This window comes from Hydractinia symbiolongicarpus, chromosome 10 (assembly GCF_029227915.1).
Source record: "Hydractinia symbiolongicarpus strain clone_291-10 chromosome 10, HSymV2.1, whole genome shotgun sequence".
NCBI classification, from domain to species: Eukaryota; Metazoa; Cnidaria; class Hydrozoa; order Anthoathecata; family Hydractiniidae; genus Hydractinia; species Hydractinia symbiolongicarpus.
The window spans coordinates 15,304,343-15,327,202 of record NC_079884.1 but is presented as its reverse complement, the minus strand read 5'-3'; the positions used below and the strand labels follow the sequence as shown (position 1 = coordinate 15,327,202).

General features: G+C 34.2%; 2 protein-coding genes across 2 annotated transcripts; one reads left to right on the top strand and one right to left on the bottom strand.

Annotated features, from left to right (window-relative positions):
- Window positions 1-914: 914 nt before the first annotated feature.
- On the top strand, window positions 915-12,114 carry LOC130612055 (cytochrome P450 4d2-like). The gene is made up of 7 exons (XM_057433344.1): window positions 915-1,070; window positions 7,548-7,787; window positions 8,317-8,558; window positions 9,277-9,564; window positions 10,466-10,678; window positions 10,839-11,136; window positions 11,219-12,114. Exons 2-7 carry the CDS (start codon window positions 7,568-7,570, stop codon window positions 11,440-11,442), a joined length of 1,485 nt encoding a protein of 494 aa, XP_057289327.1. The 5' UTR covers window positions 915-1,070; window positions 7,548-7,567; the 3' UTR covers window positions 11,443-12,114.
- Window positions 12,115-14,001: 1,887 nt separating this feature from the next.
- LOC130612056 (ectin-like) lies at window positions 14,002-20,271 on the bottom strand. Its single transcript, XM_057433345.1, has 6 exons — window positions 20,062-20,271; window positions 16,930-17,041; window positions 15,715-15,960; window positions 14,986-15,339; window positions 14,638-14,760; window positions 14,002-14,320 (listed from the first exon to the last, which is right to left on the bottom strand). Exons 2-6 carry the CDS (start codon window positions 16,988-16,990, stop codon window positions 14,199-14,201), a joined length of 906 nt encoding a protein of 301 aa, XP_057289328.1. The 5' UTR covers window positions 16,991-17,041; window positions 20,062-20,271; the 3' UTR covers window positions 14,002-14,198.
- Between the last annotated feature and the right edge of the window lie 2,589 nt (window positions 20,272-22,860).

The window sequence follows — 22,860 nt, the reverse complement described above, 5'->3', positions numbered from 1 at the left end:
TCAAACAACTGGACTGAAATTTTGGTAAGTTACAATCTCGTCATGACGGTGACATCAAAGTTTTAATATTTTGCCACCTAAATGTCATTTTAGGCCAAAATTAGTCCAAAAATTAAAACTACTTTATTTTCGACAAAATTTGGCACGGATCACAATAAAAGTATGCTGAACATGATGGTGTCATTAAAATTTTGATTTTTTGGCACCTTAAATGTCATTTTAGACCAAAAATGGCCCAAAATTTAAAACTACTTTATTTTTGAGAAAATTTGGCACAGTTAACAAAAAAAGTATGCTGAACATGATGGTGTCATCAAAATTTTGATTTTTGTTACCTGAATGCCATTTTAGGCAAAAATTGGTCCAAAATTTAAAACTACTTTATTTTCGAGAAATTTTGGCACAGTTAACAAATAAAGTATGCTGAAAATGATGGTGATACAAAAGTTTAATTTTTATGTCACCTAAATGTCATTTTAGGCCAAAATTTGTCCAAAAATTAAAACTACTTTATTTTTGACAAAAATTGACACAGTTAATAAAAAAAGTATGCTGAACATGATGGTGACATCAAAATTTTGATTTTTTGTTAACTAAATGCCGTTTAAGACCATAAACGTTTCAAGCATGAATGATATGCTGTATTTTTTGTTAGCAATTTCTTTTAAAATGTGAGTTTATCATGACAAATTTCGTTTTTTTTTGCGTTTGTTGTAAGATATAATGTCACTTGTGTGCTTTATCTTCAGAGTTTCATGCACCAAACCTCTTCAAATGTTTGGCACGATAACACAACGAATTAGCAGGCTGTCATCAAATATTTTGGTAGCGGGCGGAAATTCTTAGAGCCCCCAGGGCTTCTTGTATTTTTTTCGAACTAGCAGTTAATTCTTTTACCACAAACGGCGCCTCATACAAAATAGTCTAGATTGAACCACATTCAGCTGATTTGCACTATGCGTGAGGGTAATAATACTTGGATATGGGTTTTCTAAATACAAAAGTCATGCTTTAATTGAAAAGAAATCAATAAGATCAATAAACTTACTTTTGTTAAAGTAAATTTATAGGTAAGTTATATTGGTATATTTGTAAACAGTAGCTAGCTAGCTTTGTCTTCTTTAAGTGTTTTTCTTGGCAAGTTTTTCTCCTTTGCATTATTTATTTGTGGGGTGATAGGTGGATAATAATGGACGAGGGTAACTGAGTTGAGTTGGATCACAGGAATGTTGTTATGTGTGAATGTGTTCTGTACCAGCAGTTAAAGTAACAGTTTGTGGCCATTGTTAGGCAACAAGTTACAGTGGCTCATATCTGAAACCACCAAATCCTTTTAGATAAACTTAATCACTACAGAAGGGGCTTAAGTAACTCTTGGTTCGAATCGTATCTCTCTAAACGTTTGCAATCGGTCAAAATTTCAAACTTCACTTCTTCGTCAATTGAGTTAAGATATGGTGTACCTCAGGGTTCAATTCGTGGACCCTTATTGTTTTTAATTTACATTAACGATTTAACTAATTCTATTATCTACTCAGAATTATTCCATTTTGCTGACGATACTAGTCTTCTCTATTCCAGTCACGATCCAAAAAAAATCTAAAAACGTGTTAACATTTTGATCTGAAATTCCTTTTCAAGTGGTTAAATTCCAATAAAATCTCTCTTAACATCGCTAAAACTGAAGCCATTCTTTTTAAACATCGTAACAAATGCATCAACTATAACTTAAAGTTAAAACTAAATGGGAATGTACCTCAATTTGTTGACACTGTTAAATATTTAGGTGTCCTACTTGATCACCATCTTACATGGATCCCTCATACTAATTCTATAGCTTCTAAATTAAATAAGGCTAATGGTATGTTGTCTATACTTTATCTACCTAAATCTTCGCTAATTGATTGCTATCATGCACTTTTTGCGTCTCATGCTACATTTTCTTGTCAAATCTGGGGTCAATCAATATCAAACACTCATCGTATTATCAAACTACAAAAAGCGTTATTACTTATCCGTGTTATTACTTTTTCTGATTTTAGACAATCTTCTATACCTCTTTTATCTCAATGTAAAATCCTTCGCATTTCTGATTTTATAACTTTATCTAACATTATATTAGTCTTTAAATATCCTCAATTCTCTAACCCCTAATGACGTTTGTAACCTTTTTAATTTAAAAATCATTCAATCGACATATGAAACCAGAAACTCCTCCATTAAACTTCTTAACAGACCTGTGGTCAGAATTTCTAAATTTGGTGTCAACTCTATATATACCCTATCAGTGTATTCTCTGTTGGAATAGGTTCCAGCAACATTTTTCTAGACATGACTTGGCCTCATTAAGCTCTGGTCAAATTAAATCAAAATGTAAACTCTTCTTTCTAGAAAGCTACAAGAATGGTCCTGATTAGTCACTTTTATATAATATATATATATATATATATATATTTATATCAGTTTTTATAATTATATGTAGGTTTTTTCTAACTGGTTGCCTCACCCGTTTAGCTAATATAGCTATTTGACGGTCTCCATATTTAAACACTGTAACTATATGTATCTATATCACTGAAATAAAAAATTCAATTCAATTCAAATTCAGCCACATTTTTTATAGCAGTTGACTTAGGCGGTATACAAAACAATGTTCGGTTAGTGTCCGCTCTGGTTGAAAAAGTGACTCGGTGGATCTGTCAATAAAAATATTGCAATTTTTTTGAAAAATGCTCTTTCTTTAAAAACTATAAACTATAATCACTAAAAATCGGATTATCTTCGTCTTCGCAAACGACAAATTTTCTAGATTCTTGGCCATCTGAGACAGAGGCATCGTCGATTTCTGTTGGCTGTTTTTCTGCTGGCTGTTTTTCTGTTGCCTGTTTTTCTGTTGGCTGACTTTTCTTCCTTGCTCCAACGGAACTGAAATTGATGTTGCTGCTTTCGCTTCCTTGATTCCAACTACCATATCGACTTCTTCATCGTATACCACCGATACTACTGTCGATGTTTTTTTTGCTGAGCTAGCACGTTTGGATTTCTGGAGAACAATCTCCTCTTTTCCCTTTCCCTTACACTGGTTACATACTTGAAATGCGGTTTTGAATTCCATTATCTTCTTTTTCTGGGATGCCAAGAGTATGTCTCAGATGTAACAGATCAACAGATGGAGTGATGTTAACACAGTGGTAATTGTGATCTGATGCTTGAACCTTTACTAAACCTATCACACATTATTGGAAATATTTGTTACTTACGAAAAATATGAACTGACATAATGGGCATCATCGTGGTGTTTACGTATTTGACGTCTTTGGATACGACAAACAACATCAAATCTTCCCTTGTATTTTGGAGAAGACTTACAACCCTCTGACGGAGGCATGGATTGATACCGAACTGTCATTTCACTCGGGATAATGGGTGACAGTTCTTTTTCAGTCAATCTCAATTTAACCTATACAGCGTATAGAAATTATTATAACGGAAGAAACATACAAAATACAGTTCCAGTACTTGTAATGGTATCACGTGGGAGGCGCTTCATCGACTTTACTGCAACTTCCGCACGACCATTCGATCTTGGGTGGTACGCAGAAGACATTCTGTGCTGACACCCCAACGTCTCAGGAACTCTATTGTCTCAGCCGATTTAAACTCAGATCCACCGTCACTACTCATTAGGAGCACCAAATGTGGCGAATAAACGTTGGAGAGCACGTATCAAGCGAGCTGAGCCTTGATTTCGAGCACTGGGTGATATCTATACTACCTCTGCCCAGTTGTTGAAGCGGTCAACTATTATTAGATAGTGGTGACCTTCTAGCCGACCAGTGGGAGGTGTGGTTGACTTGGGGAGATTTTTCAACACGTCTGACACTGTTCACGGGTTTGGTTGATGGACGAAGATATACCTGGCCAAAAGACTGTGGCTCTAGCACGCTTGGCCATACCAGTGACTCCTTGATGTGCTGAGTGAAGGGTGTGACAGACTTCTTGACGTAAGGATGGAGGTGTAACATCATCGACCACATATAAGTCATGTCGATACCGCCAATACGGTTGTAGTTGTGTTGGTAAGAATTCTGCGGTTTCCGGGAAGCCGTTGACAATGTAGTTGATCCCAAGTAAGGGCACTTACTTTATTCAGTGCAGCATTGTTAGCAGCAATGATTGATTCGTCCAGTGCTAATGCAACCAAACAATCAATGAAGTGTGAACCACTCAACGTTGGAATGGGAGGCGTTTCCTTGGTTTCTTGACGTAGCATCAGACGCCAGAATCGAATTTCCTGCTCTGTGGACGATTTTAAAACGCCACCTAAGGGTGCGTTGTTTCAGACGAAACATTCTTGTGTTCGTTATTTCGTGTAGGAACCGGTCGCCAAAGATTTTAGTAAGAGGCCTGTGGTCTGTGGCAATAATCAATTTGTCGCATCCTAAGGTAAAAAACTTAATTAACTTAAAGCCTCTAATGACCATGCAATGGCCAGCGCTTCTCCCTCTATAGGTGCGTATCACTGTTCAGCTGTCCGAAGGAACCTGGATCCTGCAAGTGTAATCTTCCAACCCCCCTTCACAACATTCTGGTACAGTCCGACGCAGAAGAAATAAACGTTGTTAGTCCAATTGAAAATCTCGACAAAACATTTTTAGCAGAAGCCAATGAATTATACAGAGAACGTAAAACAACAGGTATAAGAAAAACTGTCATTGTACGGCGCGCAGCGGAACGATTTTGGGCAATTATTTTAAAGCAAAAGTTTGATATGGTATTTGATGATGTGTCTGTAAGATTTGCTGGTGAAGCAGCATCAGATACAGGTAGCCCTTTCCGTGGGTTCTGAGCTTTGTGTATGGCTAGTATTGCTGATGCAGGAAACATGTTTTTGGCAGTAGATTTAACATTACACTGACAGCCGATCCTGAACATGTTGCTGAACGGCATTATTACCCAATTGGTCAAATATGTGGCATCGCAAAAGTACATCTTGGGCGCGGGCCGGATTGTTTTCATCCTGCAATATATGTGCAATATATATATATATATATATATATATATATATATATATATATATATATATATATATATATATATATATATATATATATATATATATATATATATATATATATATATATATATATATATATATATATATATATATATATATATATATATATATATATATATATATATATATATATATATATATATATATATATATATATATATATATATATATATCGATGCCAGCTTTGCGAATTCTTGACTACACCCAAAGCTTGTAGGAGGTCTTGTGAATGCGATAACCAAATTTGTTACCACAGAATTGAGTACATCTACTCTAACTAGCTCGGGAATAGTGTAAAGCACAATTGGATGACATGTGGGTACTTCACTAAAGCGGTTTTTCCTAATCAAGTGATTGTTTCCAGTCCTTTGTTTGATTGCTATTGTCCTGCAAAACAACAATAACATGCAATTGATCAGAATCATCATAAAGACCTTGTTCACGAAGGTCGCGAAAATATTTAATCCAACATCCCAACGTGTCGCAATTTAAGATGGACCACCAAGCCTCTATCCTCTGATTGCTAGTAGATCGCCCATACTGAAAACTAAGCTGCGAAACTATCGGTACCGTTTCGAAGCTAAAAACGTTGAACGGTGCATATCTTCACACTATCCGTGCCTCGATCAGCTAAGCAATAATTATAATAAAAAGCTTTTAACAACACTTTTTCAATATGTTAAGGACATAACTGGCGATAACCTCAGGCTCTTTGGTAGTGTTTGAAACATGAAGCCATATGATACGATAGCACCATGAATGTAGAAGCCGAATGATTTCAACTTATTGTTTCCATCGACATGGTCATCGACATCCACGGTTCACATATTTCCTGCGTTCTAGTCTGTGCTTGGATCGACGAGCACATCCATCTGGATCGATAATTTTTAACGTCTGTTGAACCACAGAAGTTTGGACTTGCATTCCATTTTGAAGAACCCTTTGTCGGATGTTACGATAGCCTCGATTTTGTGAACCGCTGGCAAGCATATCTGAAACACTGCTAACAAGTACCCTGGAATCAACTTCATATCCTCTTCTTTTTAATCCGAGCTTTCTTAATATTCGACGAAGGGTTCGAACACTTAACTTCCTTTGATGTTCACTGAAAACCAACTTTAAAATTTCGTCGTAAGAGAACGTCGTAAGAGAGAGCGGAATGTTTAGTGCGTACTAGGAATATTTCCAGTGTGCACTAGGCTGTATCCTTAGTGCGCACTGGGATAAAAAATAGTGCGCACTAGCGCGGAGTCTAGTGTGCAGTAACAAGTTAACTAGTGCGCACTAAAATGGTGTTAGTGCGCACTAAATTTATATTTCTATTGCCCTACAAACTCACTAGGTCATTTTTTAGTGCGCACTAGTATTATTTTCTAGCGCGCACTAATGAAGTTACTAGTGCGCAGTAGCAAAGTCACTAGTGCGCACTGGAAAATCTTTTAGTGTGCACTGAAATCCTAAGTCAGCTGCTTTAAAAATATGGCAGAATTTTTCATCAGTTCATCGTGGCTCTCCTCCACAGATCCTCTTTGGTTATTTCGCTTTACCCAAGTTTTCCTAATGTTGCGTCTGTTTTTTGATCAGAAAATTGTACGTGGCGATATTTGAAGCAGCTACTAGATTTATCTAAGACCAGTCGCCAAGTATTGCAACCATTTTAATCATAAAGATTTAAAATAATTCCAGTGGATCTCACATTGGAAAAAACACATCACAGAATGAAAACATAAATATAATTGAAATAGGAAGCTTTAGCCAATTTCTTGTTCGCTTGAACCACAGGTTCAAGCGAACAAGAAAGAAACGCCAGCCTTATTCACCAGCATTTTTGCAATCAGACTATTCACAGATCCAAAATGGTGATTTCAAGCCATACACAAATTTAAAGGTTTTGTTTGATTTTGAAATTGACAATAAATCAAACAATTATGGGTGCACAGGTCTCTTCTATTTTTTTCTCATTTTTTGCTAAGCAAATTTTTTAAAAGGCAATTGTTTAGAGCGCAAATACCAGGTCAAAAAAAGTTAATTTAATAAATAATCGATTTAATATAACGTATACCGTGCTAATTAAGTGATTATCTAAACAAAATCATAGTCATATGTGTAATCATATGGTTTTGAAAATAAGTGGTTTTACTTTATTTATATTTTTTGTGGGACTTGTTTTTACCATATTTATCCAACATTATTTATTCCAAAAAATAATCCAACAATATTTATTTCTCCATTTATCAGGCGTAGATTATATATAATCTACTTATATATAATCTTTTGTGTAGTAAAAAAAATTAAGATTTTAGAAAATTGGAGAATTGTATTTCTAGGATTTTCTGGGAAGTTATTTGTGGTTATCTTATTAAAGATTTTAGCCATGTGATATGGCAAATAATCTTGCGTTTAAATTTAAACCACTATTTTTTCCATACTTCACAAACAACTGTGTCAAATCATCCAGTTCTACTTTCAGGTTGAAAATAGCAGCCCAATATGCTGGTGTTTCTTCTCTCCACAATTATCATTATGGTACTGGTCTACCTCTTGCTAAAACAGTTCTTCTCTCCGTTGAAACACTTACCCAATCCTGAAGCATGGCCAATTGTCAATCAGCTGCCATATTTTTTATCAAACACAGATCAATTAGATATTATAGAAAGATATTGTCGCATGCATAAAGATAAAGGAGCATTCAGAATGACAATGAATGCTTGTAAGTATTTTTTGATGCATAGATTTTAATAAAAGACAACTCATTTAGGCACAGTCAGACTTTTCTATTTTTAATAAAAGTGTACGAAACCTTGGCCTTTTTTTAAATTATCTATATCCCTTCTTTCATATTTTGCTTTTTGATACAGTTGCATATAACAAGGAGGTTAAACTTCCTTGCATATATTAATTTAATGTGCAAGACATTGAGTGATCAGGCTTCCATTTTTTTCCTCTTGCATTTCTTTCTATCAGTTCAAAGCAGCTAATGCTACAAAGTGTATCTGGTCAATCTCTCATGGACCAGGAGACTATAATAATGTTTTTCAGCTAACAGCTTTCTAATATTGACCAGTCAATCTGTCACTGTTAGTGTTGAACTTACAAGCTTCTGTAAGCATTTGAAACAAATTAAGTGAGTCACATTAACAATTTTTTGATACGGCTTGTAATACCAAAATCAAGAGCAAATAAATTGAAGTTATAGATTTAAAACGAGTTAGTAAAATTAATGTTATATCTTTCTTCAGTTGTCGGAGAGGCTGTGTTTCTTACAAATTTTGACGACTTCAAACTAATAGTATCAAGACCAGCTATTTATCAGAGAAACAACTTTTTTAAGCGTTACTTTCCACTTCTCGGTGATGGATTGTTATCAGCAACAGGCCGTCTTCACCAGTTCCAAAAAAAGCTTTTGTTTAAAGCTTTCTCGAAGTTACATCTGAAAAACTACACTGAAACATTTAATCAAAACTCCAGGGTGTTAGTAAAGGTGATTTACCATTTATTTTGTTAGTATTACAACTCTTATCATTTTAAAGAAGGATTCTTGCTTACACCACCAGAGGAGACAAAAGACCTTCTTTTTATTATACTTTTCTTGCATATAAAAAATAAATAACGGGATTGCTGTAGTGCGATATGTACATAATGTTAACTTTATTCGACCTCAGGAAGACTAGTTACAGAGCCATGCTGATCATAGTCATTGTGCAAAAATCAATGTGTTATTCAGTTAGCTTTTTTTTAAAAAAAAACACAAATTACCAATATCAACAACATTTGTTAGATTACCAGATCGAACTTATAACAACAAGTTTACTTGAAAAAATTGAAACTAAATCTTGTAATGTACGATGGGGAAAACGGGAGGAGATACCCATTGATTTTTTACACATTATGTTCACCATTCCACGCTTTGTTTACCTATTTGATATGGGTTTTTTTCGGCCTCGAAAGTATGATGGTGGGCATTTAGTTCCTGCAGACCATAACTTCCGGCATGACATAAAACTTGGCACAAATGTGATATGTGACTAACAGTTGTAACAGGTGGTATTTGATGTATGAAGGATTTTAACTGCATGTTGTTTACCTTGTAAAAAATTAAAGGAAAAGCCTGCAGCACAACGAAGAAATTAAATACGAGAAAGCTCTACTTCTTGAAAGGAACATTTTTTCCATCGTCTACTTCACGCTTTGTGTTTTAGATTATAAAAGACTTTGTGAAAGACAGTAGCCGCAACATTGCAGTTCAAGAGTATTTTCAAATGTTGGCATTTGATGTAATTGGACAAATTGGATTTGGATGCAATTTCAATGCTCAGATTTCTAAAGAGTCCAAGTTTGTCTCTATTTTCATGAGCCATGTGGACGGTTTGGCTAATGTTAAAACACGCCTCCTACTTGACTTATTTCCTTTTTTGTGGTACCTGCCTTTTGGTCCTGCTGCTAAATCAAAGGAATTGAATGAAGAGGCTCGTAATATTATGAACCAGGTAACATTCGATCATATGCCGGATTATCTGTATAAAATATTTAGTGTACATCATACTTCATGAGTTGTTTAATGTCTGCTAAAAAATGTTTTGGACTTTGTTTATATTACCCGTTTATTTCATATTCATATTGAAGATGTGTTACCGCGAGTTCGTGAATTTTTGAGAAATAAATATCAATAATTATACTAATAAAGTGTATCAAAAGTTGGCGCGGTCGTCTTACCGAAACAGTTGCGCAAAACTGAACCTATTAACAAAATGGAATTTGTTCACAGTTCAGGAGATGTTAAATTTAAATAAATTACGGATAATTTAGAAGGCTAACACAGACTTAAAGCGTGTAAGAAGAAGAATATTTAGCTATAAGCGTCACTTAAAAAGGACGTCAGGGAAAAAAGGCTGAAAGCAACGGAGAATCTCCATCCGCACAAAGAGTAAATTAGTGAAAACGATCAGATTTACAAAGCTCGTAAGCACAAGCAATTAAGAACGCTGTTTCCATTTAATTAACACGCTCCCTGAACGTGTCAATGTTCAAGCAGACTTAGGATCTTAGGTCATTTGGTGTGATCCAAAATTTTTATCGGTACTGATGGATGATGTCATTACAGCCAATCCCCCGCTTTTTCGGACCTTTCCGGGTTGGGGAGCGGATTGTGCTATAATGCGGCGGACATTGTGGAAAGTGTAGCTAGCGCATTTTCGACATTGTTTACTTGACCTGCACTCCTGCCAAAGTAAAACGTTTTGTAGCCAAGTATTTGCCAAGTGATGCTTTTTACCATTTGGAGAAATGGCCAAAATGGCCTTTTTCACAAATATTATGCGGGTAATGACTTAAGTTACCGTGCTTAGTGTTTGATCGCAGCGATAAGAAAAATTTTTACTCGAATTCTAGTTATTCGACAAACGCAAGCAAGCAATGAAAGAGGGTACACTGAGTGAAGAAGAAGAAAAAGATATCTTATCTTTAATGATTAATGCAAGAGATGATGAAACAAAAGAAGGGATGACAGACCAGCTGATTAAAGATTTAACATATACTTTCTTACTGGCTGCTGTTGATACAACCGCGATTAGTTTGGCATGGTGTTTCCTAGAATTCGCAAAGGTAAATTGTATACTGTTAGAATGCAGAAAAATCGTCCACCTCCCGAATCACTTCACCCTCCTCATCGCTTATCCATGCTTTGTATTTTACAACCCTAACTTTTTATTCCTTCAATGATTAAGTTTTACGGTTCTTTCTACGAATCATTTTTTTTCTGTAGCATCCAGACGCCCAAAGACGAGCACGTTGTGAGATTGTGCAAAATTTAAAACAAAAATCTGACATTACACCAGAAGATATTTCATCTCTGCCTTTTACTCAGTCATTTCTCAAAGAAACTTTGCGATTTCATCCTGCTGGTCCGTTACTTCAAAGAACTAACCAGGAGGAAGTAAACATGTGTGGTCACACCTACCCAAAAGGGACATGCTTTTTGCTGCCAATATTTTTTTACGGAATCGAGAACTTCAAAGATGGCTCCAAGTTTCAACCTGATCGATTTATGGATAACGAAAAAAGTATGTGTATTTTTGATTTTTTTTAAAAACGGTTTTTTTTAAAGAAAAAATCACTTTCTCACTATTTCATTCCAACTTTTAGATGAATCCACACCAGTTGAACCATTCGTGTTTTCGTATGGGCCATACAGCTGTATTGGTAAAAATTTTGCTATGCTAGAAATGCAAATTGCCATTGCTCACCTATTGAGAAATTTCGAATTTTCTGTCGAACCAGGATACGAAAATTACAATCGAACGATCGTGGCTACAATTTCGACTGACCGTCCAATTACTCTGAAAGTAAAAGCGTTGCAAGTTGATTGACGCTTTCGTCACCAAAACTCTTAAAGAAACGTGTTATATTAAATCCTTTAAAATCTACTGAAAGTGCTGAAACCTTCTATTGGTCACTGAAGATACAAGCGCTGACCTGTGCCGATCTAAGGGAGGGAACTGTAAGTAAGAGACCCGCCTCCTGTTTAGGTGTTATGTTTGTTGTACCTTTTGCAGTATGCACTTGCATTTGAACTTTTTCAATTATGGGATGGATTATTGATTCATTTTAACATAGTATTTTCGTGAGTTGTGACTAACTACACTACTACACAGTTTATTACTTATTACACATTACTTAGTACACTATTTCGCGAATTTTGCTCCTCGCGAATGTTCCTTTAAAACGGGTAGCGAAAACTAAATTATTTAGAACCTTGCATGTGGTAAATGACCTTAAGAAGATTTGTCATCCAACCAGCTTCTTTTCGTCAGAAAAAAATCAAAATAAGTCCTTATTAGAAAAGGCTTTAAGAAATAATTTTGGATAATTAATTAATATGTAAAGTGTTGTTTTTGTTTTTTAGATATTTTATTCTAATATTTTTCAAATTTTGAATACTGGACAAATTTTGGCGAGAATTAAATTTTGCGAATTTCGGCAAAATTCGCCTTTTTAAACGTTTTTTTTTTAATTAAGAAAAGAAAAATGTTTTTTCCCTAAAAAAACGAACTTGTGTTTATATATACGTACATTTCAAGACATAAAAATTTATTTTTTTGTGTCATTCGGCAAAATAAATCCCCGCCAAAATAAACATTTTTTTTTTGTATTCGCCAAATTAAATCCTTGCCAAATTTTATAAAATTGATCATTCGCCAAAAATTAAATTCCCGCCAAATATTCCATTTTGGTCATTCGCCCAATTAAATGCTCGCCAAAATTTATCCACTCAAGATAGCTGAATTTTCTTTTTAATTTTTATTTTTTTGTAACATCTATTCTTTTTTTAAAAAAGTATTCTTCGAAAATATCCTTGTACTTCTTTTTGCTAGTTGCAATGTGCCAGGTGAAAAAAAATTTTTTTTTGGTTTCGTGAGATAAACGTTTTATATTTAAACATCGGTTCAGATTTGTTTCCTTCGTATGAGCCACATGTGATGGCAGTGTGGGTTGATAGTTTTCTTCAGATTCCTTGAGTAGGGTTTGTATAATATGAAGTAGGCCGATTTTTAATCAGAGATCAGTATAAGGGAGCCAGTAGTAGCTGTCGTTTAACTTAACCTCCATAACCTAAAGAAAGTTTTGCAAAACTTATTTTTATAGTCTATTCGCAAAATTAAGTTCCGCAAAATTGCACTCGTGATAGCAAATCGCAAAAAAATAGTTCCACAAAAGTAAGATTGATTAAACTATTGAATCGCAAAAATATATGAAATTCTGAAGAACATTGGGAGTGATTGAAAAACAAGAACAAAATAGCATCCATTGGATTTAATAAATAAAAATTCAAAACGCTTGCATTAATTCTACATTTTTTCTACATTCTTCTCTTAAAATACATGACTAAATCACCCTATCAGCCTCTACACTGCCAATATATTATTTTTTGATTCATTCGTTGGCTTTTACCTTTTACAGAGTTAAAGAGGTGCAATTAAAATCATATTGAGATGATAGGTTCTAGTGGTTTTGTTATGTAAAATACTTATATCTTGATAGTTGTTAGGTTTTGTCAGTGTTTTTTTGCAAGATTTCAGCAAGGATATGATGAGATAGGTGAAGGTGATGAAAAAATAGTTGTTAAAGTCAGTACCACATAAGACGTTGACGATATGCTAAATTCTGAAGAGACTTGTTTTTCCACATATATTGATTATTTTGTGATTATATCTAAAGATGGTATTGTATTTTTCTTAGCGGTGTTTATTGAGCAGTGTATTCCTTATTGATGCCAGAAGTGTTAAGAAAGTGGTTGACAGTCAATTCACGATTGTCGGATGAGAATGGAGATGTGCATAACAGGGACGACGAAACGCAGGGCGCATGCATAACAGGGACGACGAAACGCAGGGCGTATGCATAACAGGGACGACGAAACGCAGGGCGTATGCATAATAGGGACGACGAAACGCAGGGCGTATGGCAAAATGTTGTAGTTTATTAACATTAATTTGCTTAAAAGCATCTGGCCTTCACTTGATCAAAGTTGTTTTTGATTTTTAAAGAAATTGATGAATTTAGATTTTGAAATAATTTGTCAATCTGCGCTAAAATTTCTCCACTTAAGGTAATCAACCCAGGTGCTAGTGACACAGTAGCAAATCGAAACATATTGAACAAAACTCAGCATCTGTTTCTTAAGCAATGGCAGTGACAATTCAAGTGGCAAAAATCAAAAAGATTAGCCGCTTTTTTATAAGAATATATAAGAATCATTCTTATCCCGAAAGGTTTTTGAAATTAAAACCTCGAAAGTATTTTATTGCTTTCGAGGAAAAAAGATCTGGAGTCGAGAATGTATCAGGGTGTTATTTCAGATTAAAACAATATTTCTGTTGTTTAGAACAATTTAGGAGGATAGAACAACAATAGAGAAATAAAAATAATTACCCCGGTTAGAATTTTGGTATTTTATAGAAAAGTGTGTATAATGTCTAGAAATAAATATCTTTGGGTCAGATTATATCGTAAAGCTGGCCCAGATACTTTTGATAAGAAACAAAGAACCGTCAATATGACGAAATTGAAGTTTAAACGCGTTGAAATGTCATTGTTCATAATATCACGTGACTTCTTCAAGTCTCTAGTAAGTGTAATGTACGATTTGATACGACTTTCCTGGTTGAATGTAATGTTCTGATCGTCCATGGTAATATGCATCTTTTATTGGTTGTGTTCGTATTGTGACTTCAACTGTTTCCGCTTCTAAACAGAAAAGACTGTATAGGTAGTTTGTCCAGTAACCTTACTGCTCAACAAAAAAAAAATTAATTTGCAGATTCTTACGAAGTGATCACACCTTTTTCAAATAAGTAGTAGATAATTATGAAAAATGTCATGGATGTGTATTAGCAGTTAGCTATATTTTGTACAAAATGCTTTAAAACAGCTAACTGGTTAAGTATTGATAAAATAAATAACTTGGCGAAATGCTAAAAGTTAATTTAGTCTTGAAGGTATGAATTAGATGTACACAGTACTCGAAGGAATATAAAACCAATCGACAAACTAATAATTAATACCTTTAAATTCGCTTGGTTCGTTTGGTCGTACTTGTTTCATTTCAAACTCGAGATTTGATCTTTCTTTCGTCCCAGGAAATACGATGAATGGCTTTGGAGGTGGCAACTTGCTAACTTCTGCACCTGTTAAAAAAATCCGGTCATGTCGGTTAGTTTATATTCGCTTCAATTTCCCTGAGCTCTTTTATGTAACGTTATAGTTTTCCAGTCAAAGTTTAGGCTTTAGCTTTTGTGTTTCTCTTTTACAGAAACAGAAGTTTTATCTAAGAGGGTAGTTTTTATTTATGATTGCTTCTAGACAGCTAGACTGTGTCACAAACGTAAATTATATGATCTTAGAAGACTCACTTAAGTTGTCTAAATCGACGTTTGGAGATTCGTGAACTTGATCTTGCGATACTGGTGCAATACACTCCTCATCAATACAAGGTTGTTTTGATTCATCTTCTTCAGATTGCTGAGGCGGTTTGATGTTGTCTTCAAAAAGGTTTAAATTGTTTCCTCCTGGCGAGTACCTTGCAACAACGAAATGCATTCCTTTTTTGGATGTGGCGATACCTGCACCTATTTCGGTTGATGACGCCCAGACCACCTGCGTAAAGTGGCCACAGTTCGGATTGTAAGTCGGTTTGGATGTAAAATCATAATCTTTAATTTCATCATACCACATCATGGTAGCTTTGCGTCCGTCCAATGGTTGACCTAATATGCAAACAAACAAAATTAGAACCGCGAACGTAAATTTCTTACGTATGCACACATAATTCATGCACACATAATTCATGACATTTTCCCGCCAGTTTAAATTTCGCAGATCTTTCTTCGCAGGCACCTAGGTTTAGCGCACATTTTAATTTTTGCGCACTCTCTGCGGGTAATGTGCATAGAAAGATTCATATACACCTAAATCTGTTGCAGCAGCACAAACCTAATTTTCGCGCACTTTCTGAAAAGAAATATTGCCTGGATATCAATTTTTCGCGCAGCCAATTGCGCGAAAAATTAGTATTTCGCGCAACCAATTGTTTGGGAAGCGACTGAGCGCCAAAATTTAAAGTATACAAAATACAACCTAACCTCCTGCGCATGCTATATTTTCCCCTTCGCCTTTTCTCTGATTAGGATGGGCATGTTCCAGGCGTCCTTTCTTAGCAACTTGATTTGCCCATTTCTGAGCATTTGCTGCCAGTGTTTTCGACCACGTGGCTGGTGGAACGTTGTGTTTTCGACGACATTCGTTGTGCGCTTGTAAGACTTCTTCTTCAAATTTTGACAATGTACCTACATGTCCATTTGCTGTAACACCTTCGACCGCTGCATCACCTAGGGGTAATCATTATGAGATGTGTTGAAGAGTTATAATTATCAGAAATACTTGATTTAGACACCTTTCTCGTTAAACGTTCCTTACAAATAAATAAGCTTCTCATCCTGATTAAGTTTCCTCAGTGCGTTTAAATGGATGTGTTTTTAATTTCAAAAGTTGTATACATTTGTATTTTTTTGCAGAACTTTATATTTTATTATTTATACTTTATTTCTTTATGAAAAAAACACGAGTTGTAAGTTGAAACAGCGACCTTATTTTGTTGTCATTTTTGTGCAACATTGTCTTCCAATGGTAAAATAGTTTAGTACCGACTGTTTCGCAATTAGAATTGTGTACGATGTGTAAAAACAAATGATGCATTTTATGCATTATAAAATCTCAATTCGTTGAGGGGGATTTTATCCATTGAACGTGTCACGCATTTTGCTTGTCGCACCAAAAAAATATTTAAGTCGCACGGATTTCAAGCCAGAATTTCTTTTCGCTATCTTTTAAATTAAATCTATTCTTCTTTTTCATCTCAATTTCACCCGTAGCTTGATCTTTTCAACAATAAGTATCAGTTTGAGGCCTGGGGTCGACTCAGAAACCCCAACCCTTAAAACCCAGACCCTGACCCTTAAAACTGGCGGCGGTTTAAGTGTATTTTCCAACGAGGTGTCCAATTTTCATTTTTTTTCTGCGCTGCCAAGCCAGATTGCGACTGCGGGAGATACTGAGGCAAATCTCAAACATTAGCTTTAAAAAAGTTGGCGTCTCTGTGCTGTCTCCCACGTTCCCTTAAAAAAGGTTGATGTAATTCTACACGAAATTTTTACATAATAATGTCATAAAGAGAAGCAACCATGGCGCCACTTTTTAGAGTCATCTTGGACTTTTCACTTCCAATGCAAGACTGAAATAATTTTTGTAACGCGAAAGCATGAAAATATTGTAAAAAAAAATAAAATAAAAATACGTACCCTTCATTTTTAAACCCTTCTTGGTATCTACTTTTGCTTTGAATGAAAAATTGAAACCCATTATGATCTTATTTTTTTACCAACGAGTAAGATTTTTCTTTTTCTGTTAATCCTAAAAATAGATCTATAATTCACAACCTAATCCCCGGGAATTCTTAGGTGAAAAAACCTGAAAAGCCCTGGGGAGGAGTTGTGTATAATTTAGTAAAAACAAAACAAACAAAAGAGCAAATACAAATGAAGCGTGTTATAAACAAGAGCGCACATGTTTCATCCTAAAGTTTATTGTAGCTCTTGATAAAACTCTCTAATCAAACTAATTAAGACTTTTGTGATCACAAATTGAAACTAACAATCTCGTCTATACATCCAGTAGCTAGCAAGTGTGTGAAAATATTATGAAGTATTTAACAACATAGGTCAATAAAAAGAATCAATGTGTTTTAGAACTCGCAGTCTTTGTCAAGAATACTTTTTATATTCGAGTCGTTGCACTCACAGCATTTTAAGTGGAAGAGGTACAAAAACTTTTAAGTGAATCCGAAGATCTTTCTTCTCCACAAAGGATTAAGAATGTGATTTTTTAAATAATTGTTGAAAAAATCAAAAGAGTAAAAAATGCGATCACATTTAGGAAATCGAAAAAAAAATAACTGTTTAGTGTAAAAGATACATAAAATCTTACATATTTGTGTACAAATGATATACAAAACGTGAAATAAACAGATATAAAAGAAAATAAAAGATAAAATCAAAGGACACACACGTGCATACTGTTTTTAAATTTTTCTTTTTATTTTATGATAACAACGCTCTTAGCATCTTTTTCTCCATCATAAATACCAATGCATTTATTAGATAATCCTCAGTGTAAAACATCAAATATGGGGTGATAGCTGTTTTTGTAGAAGAAGAAATTCTTGAGTTTCTGTGTTTTGTATTGCGAACTGTTCCTATTCACAACAACAAACTAAGAAAAACTCATTTGCTCAAAATATCACAACTTCACCCACCAGAGGCATTAAACCGCGTGTAAATTGCGTGTAAGTTATGCTGAGCTAGTTGGTTATACTTGATCAAAGGAATAAACCAGCTTGCTTTGAAAAGTGCACAAACACACTTCTGTTGGACAACTTTGTTACCAGGGCTGTTTTTCCCTTCCCGATATTTAAAAAGGATGTTTTGTTGGAATGAGCGAACTTTTTGGTTTGAGTCAATAATTCGGTCAGTATGGATTATTAATAACTTCAAAGTTCATTCCCGTCGGCTTAAGGTAATCTTAGAGCTTGAAGGAAGAACTGTTTTTCTTTCTTCAAGAGTTAACAAGTATATTTTGCATTTTTATCTCGAGTAAACGATAATAGCTTAGGTTCTCCAGCGAAATTTTCTAGCAAGGACTTAAATTAATTTTACTTTGCGCTATTATATTTTGTTATACCAGCTTCAATGTTTTTTCCACTCTTTTCAAACTTAAAAAAATACAAAAAGGAAAAACAACTGCAATTTGGCAAGTTAAAATCCATCTTTAGAAGATGACGTTATCCTCATGAAATGTTCATAATGATAACTAATTTGTGGTTGAAACATTACCTTTCCCATTTTGTTTTTTGAATTTCACCGACAAATCAGGATGACAATCAGAACAAATACAGAATTGTTTTTATTCTCAATTGGTATTTACAGTAATTCATCGATTTTAGTTCGGGCGCTTATTAAATGTTTGACTTTTTCGATGGGCACTTATTTGAAGAGGAGAAAGCAGGGGCGTTTAATCGAGGCGTTGCGATATTTTAATATATCCCTATTGAATTTATTTGTATCTTCCTTGATTAAACTTTCACAGGCAAATTATCGCGTTATCACATTGCATTGAAGTGTGCTTGTACTCGATTATATTTTTATACATATAAAAAATTAATACGCTTTTAAAAAATCAAATACTGCATAAAAGGGTGTGATAAAGTTGTTCTTCTCAAGTAAACATTTCAAAAAAAACAAGACGTATGATATACGCAAACAACCTCGCGAATAAAGTTTACAAAAAGCTGTCTATCAAATTGGGATTTTTGTTACGAAGTTAGACATATTTTACTATTCAGATACGCAATAATATTTGTTACACACTTATTTTTCAAAATTGATTTGTGAGACCTTCCTGAACGGAAAATTCCTTGAACTTTTAATTTTCGATGGGTCCGTCTTGGGTGAACCGACTGACAGGAAGAAGAAAGACCACAAACCCACAAACCCCAAAATTTGCGAAATTCATTAATTCAGTTAATTCTGCCTACATTCACTTTTAAAAAGTTTGGTGGAAACACCTTTATTTACTAGTTAGTTAAACAAGTGTTTTGAACACTTGTCTTATCTTTTTAAAAAAGAAAAAAGAAAAAAAAAGTAAAAATAGTTACCAAGATGAGAATCGAACACACGACGACTCCCGTGTCGGTGCTCAGAGAGGCAAAAATTTCCATTCTTGTAGGACACATTTGCGTTTTAATACAAGCTCACGAGCTTGTAATTAGCTATCTTTTTTTGACATTTATTGTCTAAGTAACCTTTGCTCTGCTGTCGACATTTTGTCAACAAGGCATATAAAAACATTGCGTAATTAAAGAATTTGTGTATAAGTGTTTACGTTCACCGGATGTAAGAAAATCAGTGGCAAAGCAGTTCCGCAATCAACTTTTTGTTGTCTTCCGAAGAAAAAGCACGATCCGCAATACATGGCTATATTGGTTTTATATGATCTACAACTAACTTTTTGTAGGCCATTAAACAATAAGAAAGGAATTAAAACTTGATATTAGGGAAGCTAAAATCTGAAAAAACATGAAAAATATCCTGTCTGGATAAAAAATATGGGAAATCAGTTATTTACTTATTTTCAAATCTTTTGTGAAGGGGTATCAGCCCGTTCGTATGTATACCAAACTCCTTATACACATGCATGACGAAGGTGTATTGCAAAGATTGTGTGCTTGCCTTGTTTTTGTTTTTTTTTCATCAGAAAATGCATGACTAACTCAAATTATAAAATTTTCATTGTTCTTGCATACACTTGAATGCATCACAGGAAAGCACAAGCAGGAAAACTTTATACAGACAAACACGCAAAGAAAACGTACTTACGTCCTTCTCGCCGTTTTAAGGTGTAACAAGCTAACAGATATTTATATTTACGCAATGCAACCACATTATATTGATGTAAAAAATAAATATTTTATATCAACAACACAGACTGAGTCAGAAAAAAGAAATCGTGTAAATATACTTGTAAAAACACACACACTGGTGACGCTAGACTTCAACGAACGATAGTGTTTGTTGCAATCACATACTAACATTGATTTTTCATGTTGACGTCGATCCTTTGAATAACTACTAAACCAATTACATGATTGTGTTGTCATGGTAACTAATTTTCAATATGGTTATCAGTCTTGAGATATTTGATAAAGAATTGAAATGACTTAAAAGTAATTATAAAGTCCTATTGTTTACAGGAAAACAAATTGTTTTTTCTCCTACGCTCATACAACGCCCAAACCGTACCTAACAACCACAATGGACAGATTTCGAAGATGCATTTACATGAGACGAATCATAAGGCTGATTTCCATTAAAGTGTTTATGGCTGCAGTTTCCCATTAAAAATGGCAACGTTTTCCCGAATTTTTTTTGTTTTTAAGAAAGTCTCTGCAAACGCTTGATGCTTGGTAGTTTACTCGGCTCGTGGAGGTAATATGTGATTAGAAAATAAGTCAAAATACAGGCTTGATAATCAAAGAAAATTATAATGCGCATGCACAAACCCTAAGCGTTGCAAACTGTTGCCAAAAACACCTTTATATATTACATTATTCGCTATGTTATAGAAGTAACTGGGCAAATCAACCGCGATTAAAATGCTTGAAAATAAGAGCAAGCGAAAGAGACAATTGGATATCACGTGGTATTCTCGTAATGAATGTTATTCATAGTTGTTTCTAAAGACAATGCTAAATATAAACACTGGACTCGAACCTACGTCATTTCATTATTAACGATTATTTTCCATAACAATGTTTACAAAATGACATAAAGAGGGAGTGCTAAGGTAACTATGGTAACACCACCAGTCTTAAAAAAGCAAGTAAAGTTATTAAATACAACATTATATACATTATATACTCCACCTTAGAATTCCTTATTTAAGTGTAAAACAATTTTTTCTACATTTAATGGCAGGTCAAGAAATAGGAGTACATCTTTTGATCGCAAATTTTTACGTCCTCCGAATTTCAAATAAAAAATAGACATGGATCTTTTTAACAATAAAACGGAAATTAAATACTCAACTTTCGCACTTTATGCTTTATAGACTGGCAATGCTGCTGTTGGTGGTGGTGTGTTGCGAGAGGGGGCGTGGTGGTAGCGAGGGATAGTTACTCAAGAAATTGTTCTTCTTTTTTTTTACAATTGTTATCTTAGAACAGTTAATCCCATTGAGTATTTTTTGGCATCGATAAACTTTACGTCAATCATAATATTACATTAAACTACACAGTGTCAATTTTATATTGCAAAAAATAATCCTAGATATGTGTTTATTACTTTTGCTATAACAGATTTGGAGATGTTAGTCTGTTTTGATGTAGACTCTTCTATATCTTTCGAGCAATCAAAGGTTTTTGTCACGACTGATATTATTTTGTTTGGGGAAGAAAAGGGAAGGAACAGAGAGTAAGCCTGAATGATAATAATTAATAATAATAATAATAATAATAATAATAATAATAATAATAATAATAATAATAATAATAATAATAATAATAATAATAATAATAATAATAATAATAATAATAATAATAATAATAATAATAATAATAATAATAATAATAATAATAATAATAATAATAATAATAATAATAATAATAATAATAATAATAATAATAATAATAATAATAATAATAATAATAATAATAATAATAATAATAATAATAATAATCGATTGAATAGATTGGCACACTAAACGCTATTGAATTCACACTCAAATCCACTGAAATAAGTGGCAACATTTCAAACGTTAGACGTGACATTATTTTCATCTGGTTTGAATTTGATCTAAATAAAAAAGAAAATGTGTTCTCCATTGCCGCTAACAGGGATGGATTTACTGTGTGCAGTCGTTCACCCATACGACGAGATTAACTCTAAAATGTAGTTTGGCTCGATTATCACAAAAGTGACGTGATACAAATCTGAGCATGCATGCAATACTAAATAGTTTGGTATTGCATGTTAAAGTCTGAGAAGGATGTCCAAATGTAACTCATGGGGCTTTGAGCAAGGAGGTTTAAAGAGAACCTCCTGGCTTCGAGCTAGCCAAGTCCTTATCAAAAATATCAAGCTCTAAAATTTATGTAAATAAAACTGGTGGTCCGCGTTTATAAGCGACAGTTGCATATTTGTCAGTGTCATTGGACAGGGATACTTGTGATATTCTAGGTATAGAAGAGCCCTGGAAACAAGGTTGGGTATACCTAGGGTGGTATAGCTACCATGGCTCAGAAAACTCAATTTGGTAATATATATTTCCACCCTTATGAGAAGGCAAGATAGATACAAAAAATGAAATATAATCGGAGTTTCATCTCTGTGAAATATTTTCCAAACTTAAAGGATTTTTTTTTCAAATCATAAAAACGTACGTCTTTTGGAGAAATATTTTAGTAGTTAGAACGCTTTGCATACGCAGAGGGTGAAAGTTTATTATGCAACTCCCAACGCTCTTTAACGACCGCTTTCTATTAAGGTGTTATGGCTACAGCTCCCAACGCTCTTTAAAGACCGCTTTTCATTAAGGTGTTATGGCTACAGCTCCCAACGCTCTTTAACGACCGTTTTCTATAAGTTGTTATGGCTACAGCTCCCAACGCTTTTTAACGA

What these genes read in the sequence shown, in the direction of transcription:
- LOC130612056 (XM_057433345.1), bottom strand. Translation starts at nt 16,990, where the DNA reads ATGGGTTTCAATTTTTCATTCAAAGCAAAAGTAGATACCAAGAAGGGT. An exon ending in AAATATAGCATGCGCAGGAG is followed by an intron (nt 15,340 to 15,714) that starts GTTAGGTTGTAT and finishes TTTGCATATTAG; the next exon opens with GTCAACCATTGGACGGACGC. An exon ending in CGTCGATTTAGACAACTTAA is followed by an intron (nt 14,761 to 14,985) that starts GTGAGTCTTCTA and finishes TTTTTTTAACAG; the next exon opens with GTGCAGAAGTTAGCAAGTTG.
- LOC130612055 (XM_057433344.1), top strand. Translation starts at nt 7,568, where the DNA reads ATGCTGGTGTTTCTTCTCTCCACAATTATCATTATGGTACTGGTCTAC. An exon ending in ACTCCAGGGTGTTAGTAAAG is followed by an intron (nt 8,559 to 9,276) that starts GTGATTTACCAT and finishes TTTGTGTTTTAG; the next exon opens with ATTATAAAAGACTTTGTGAA. An exon ending in CTCGTAATATTATGAACCAG is followed by an intron (nt 9,565 to 10,465) that starts GTAACATTCGAT and finishes CTCGAATTCTAG; the next exon opens with TTATTCGACAAACGCAAGCA.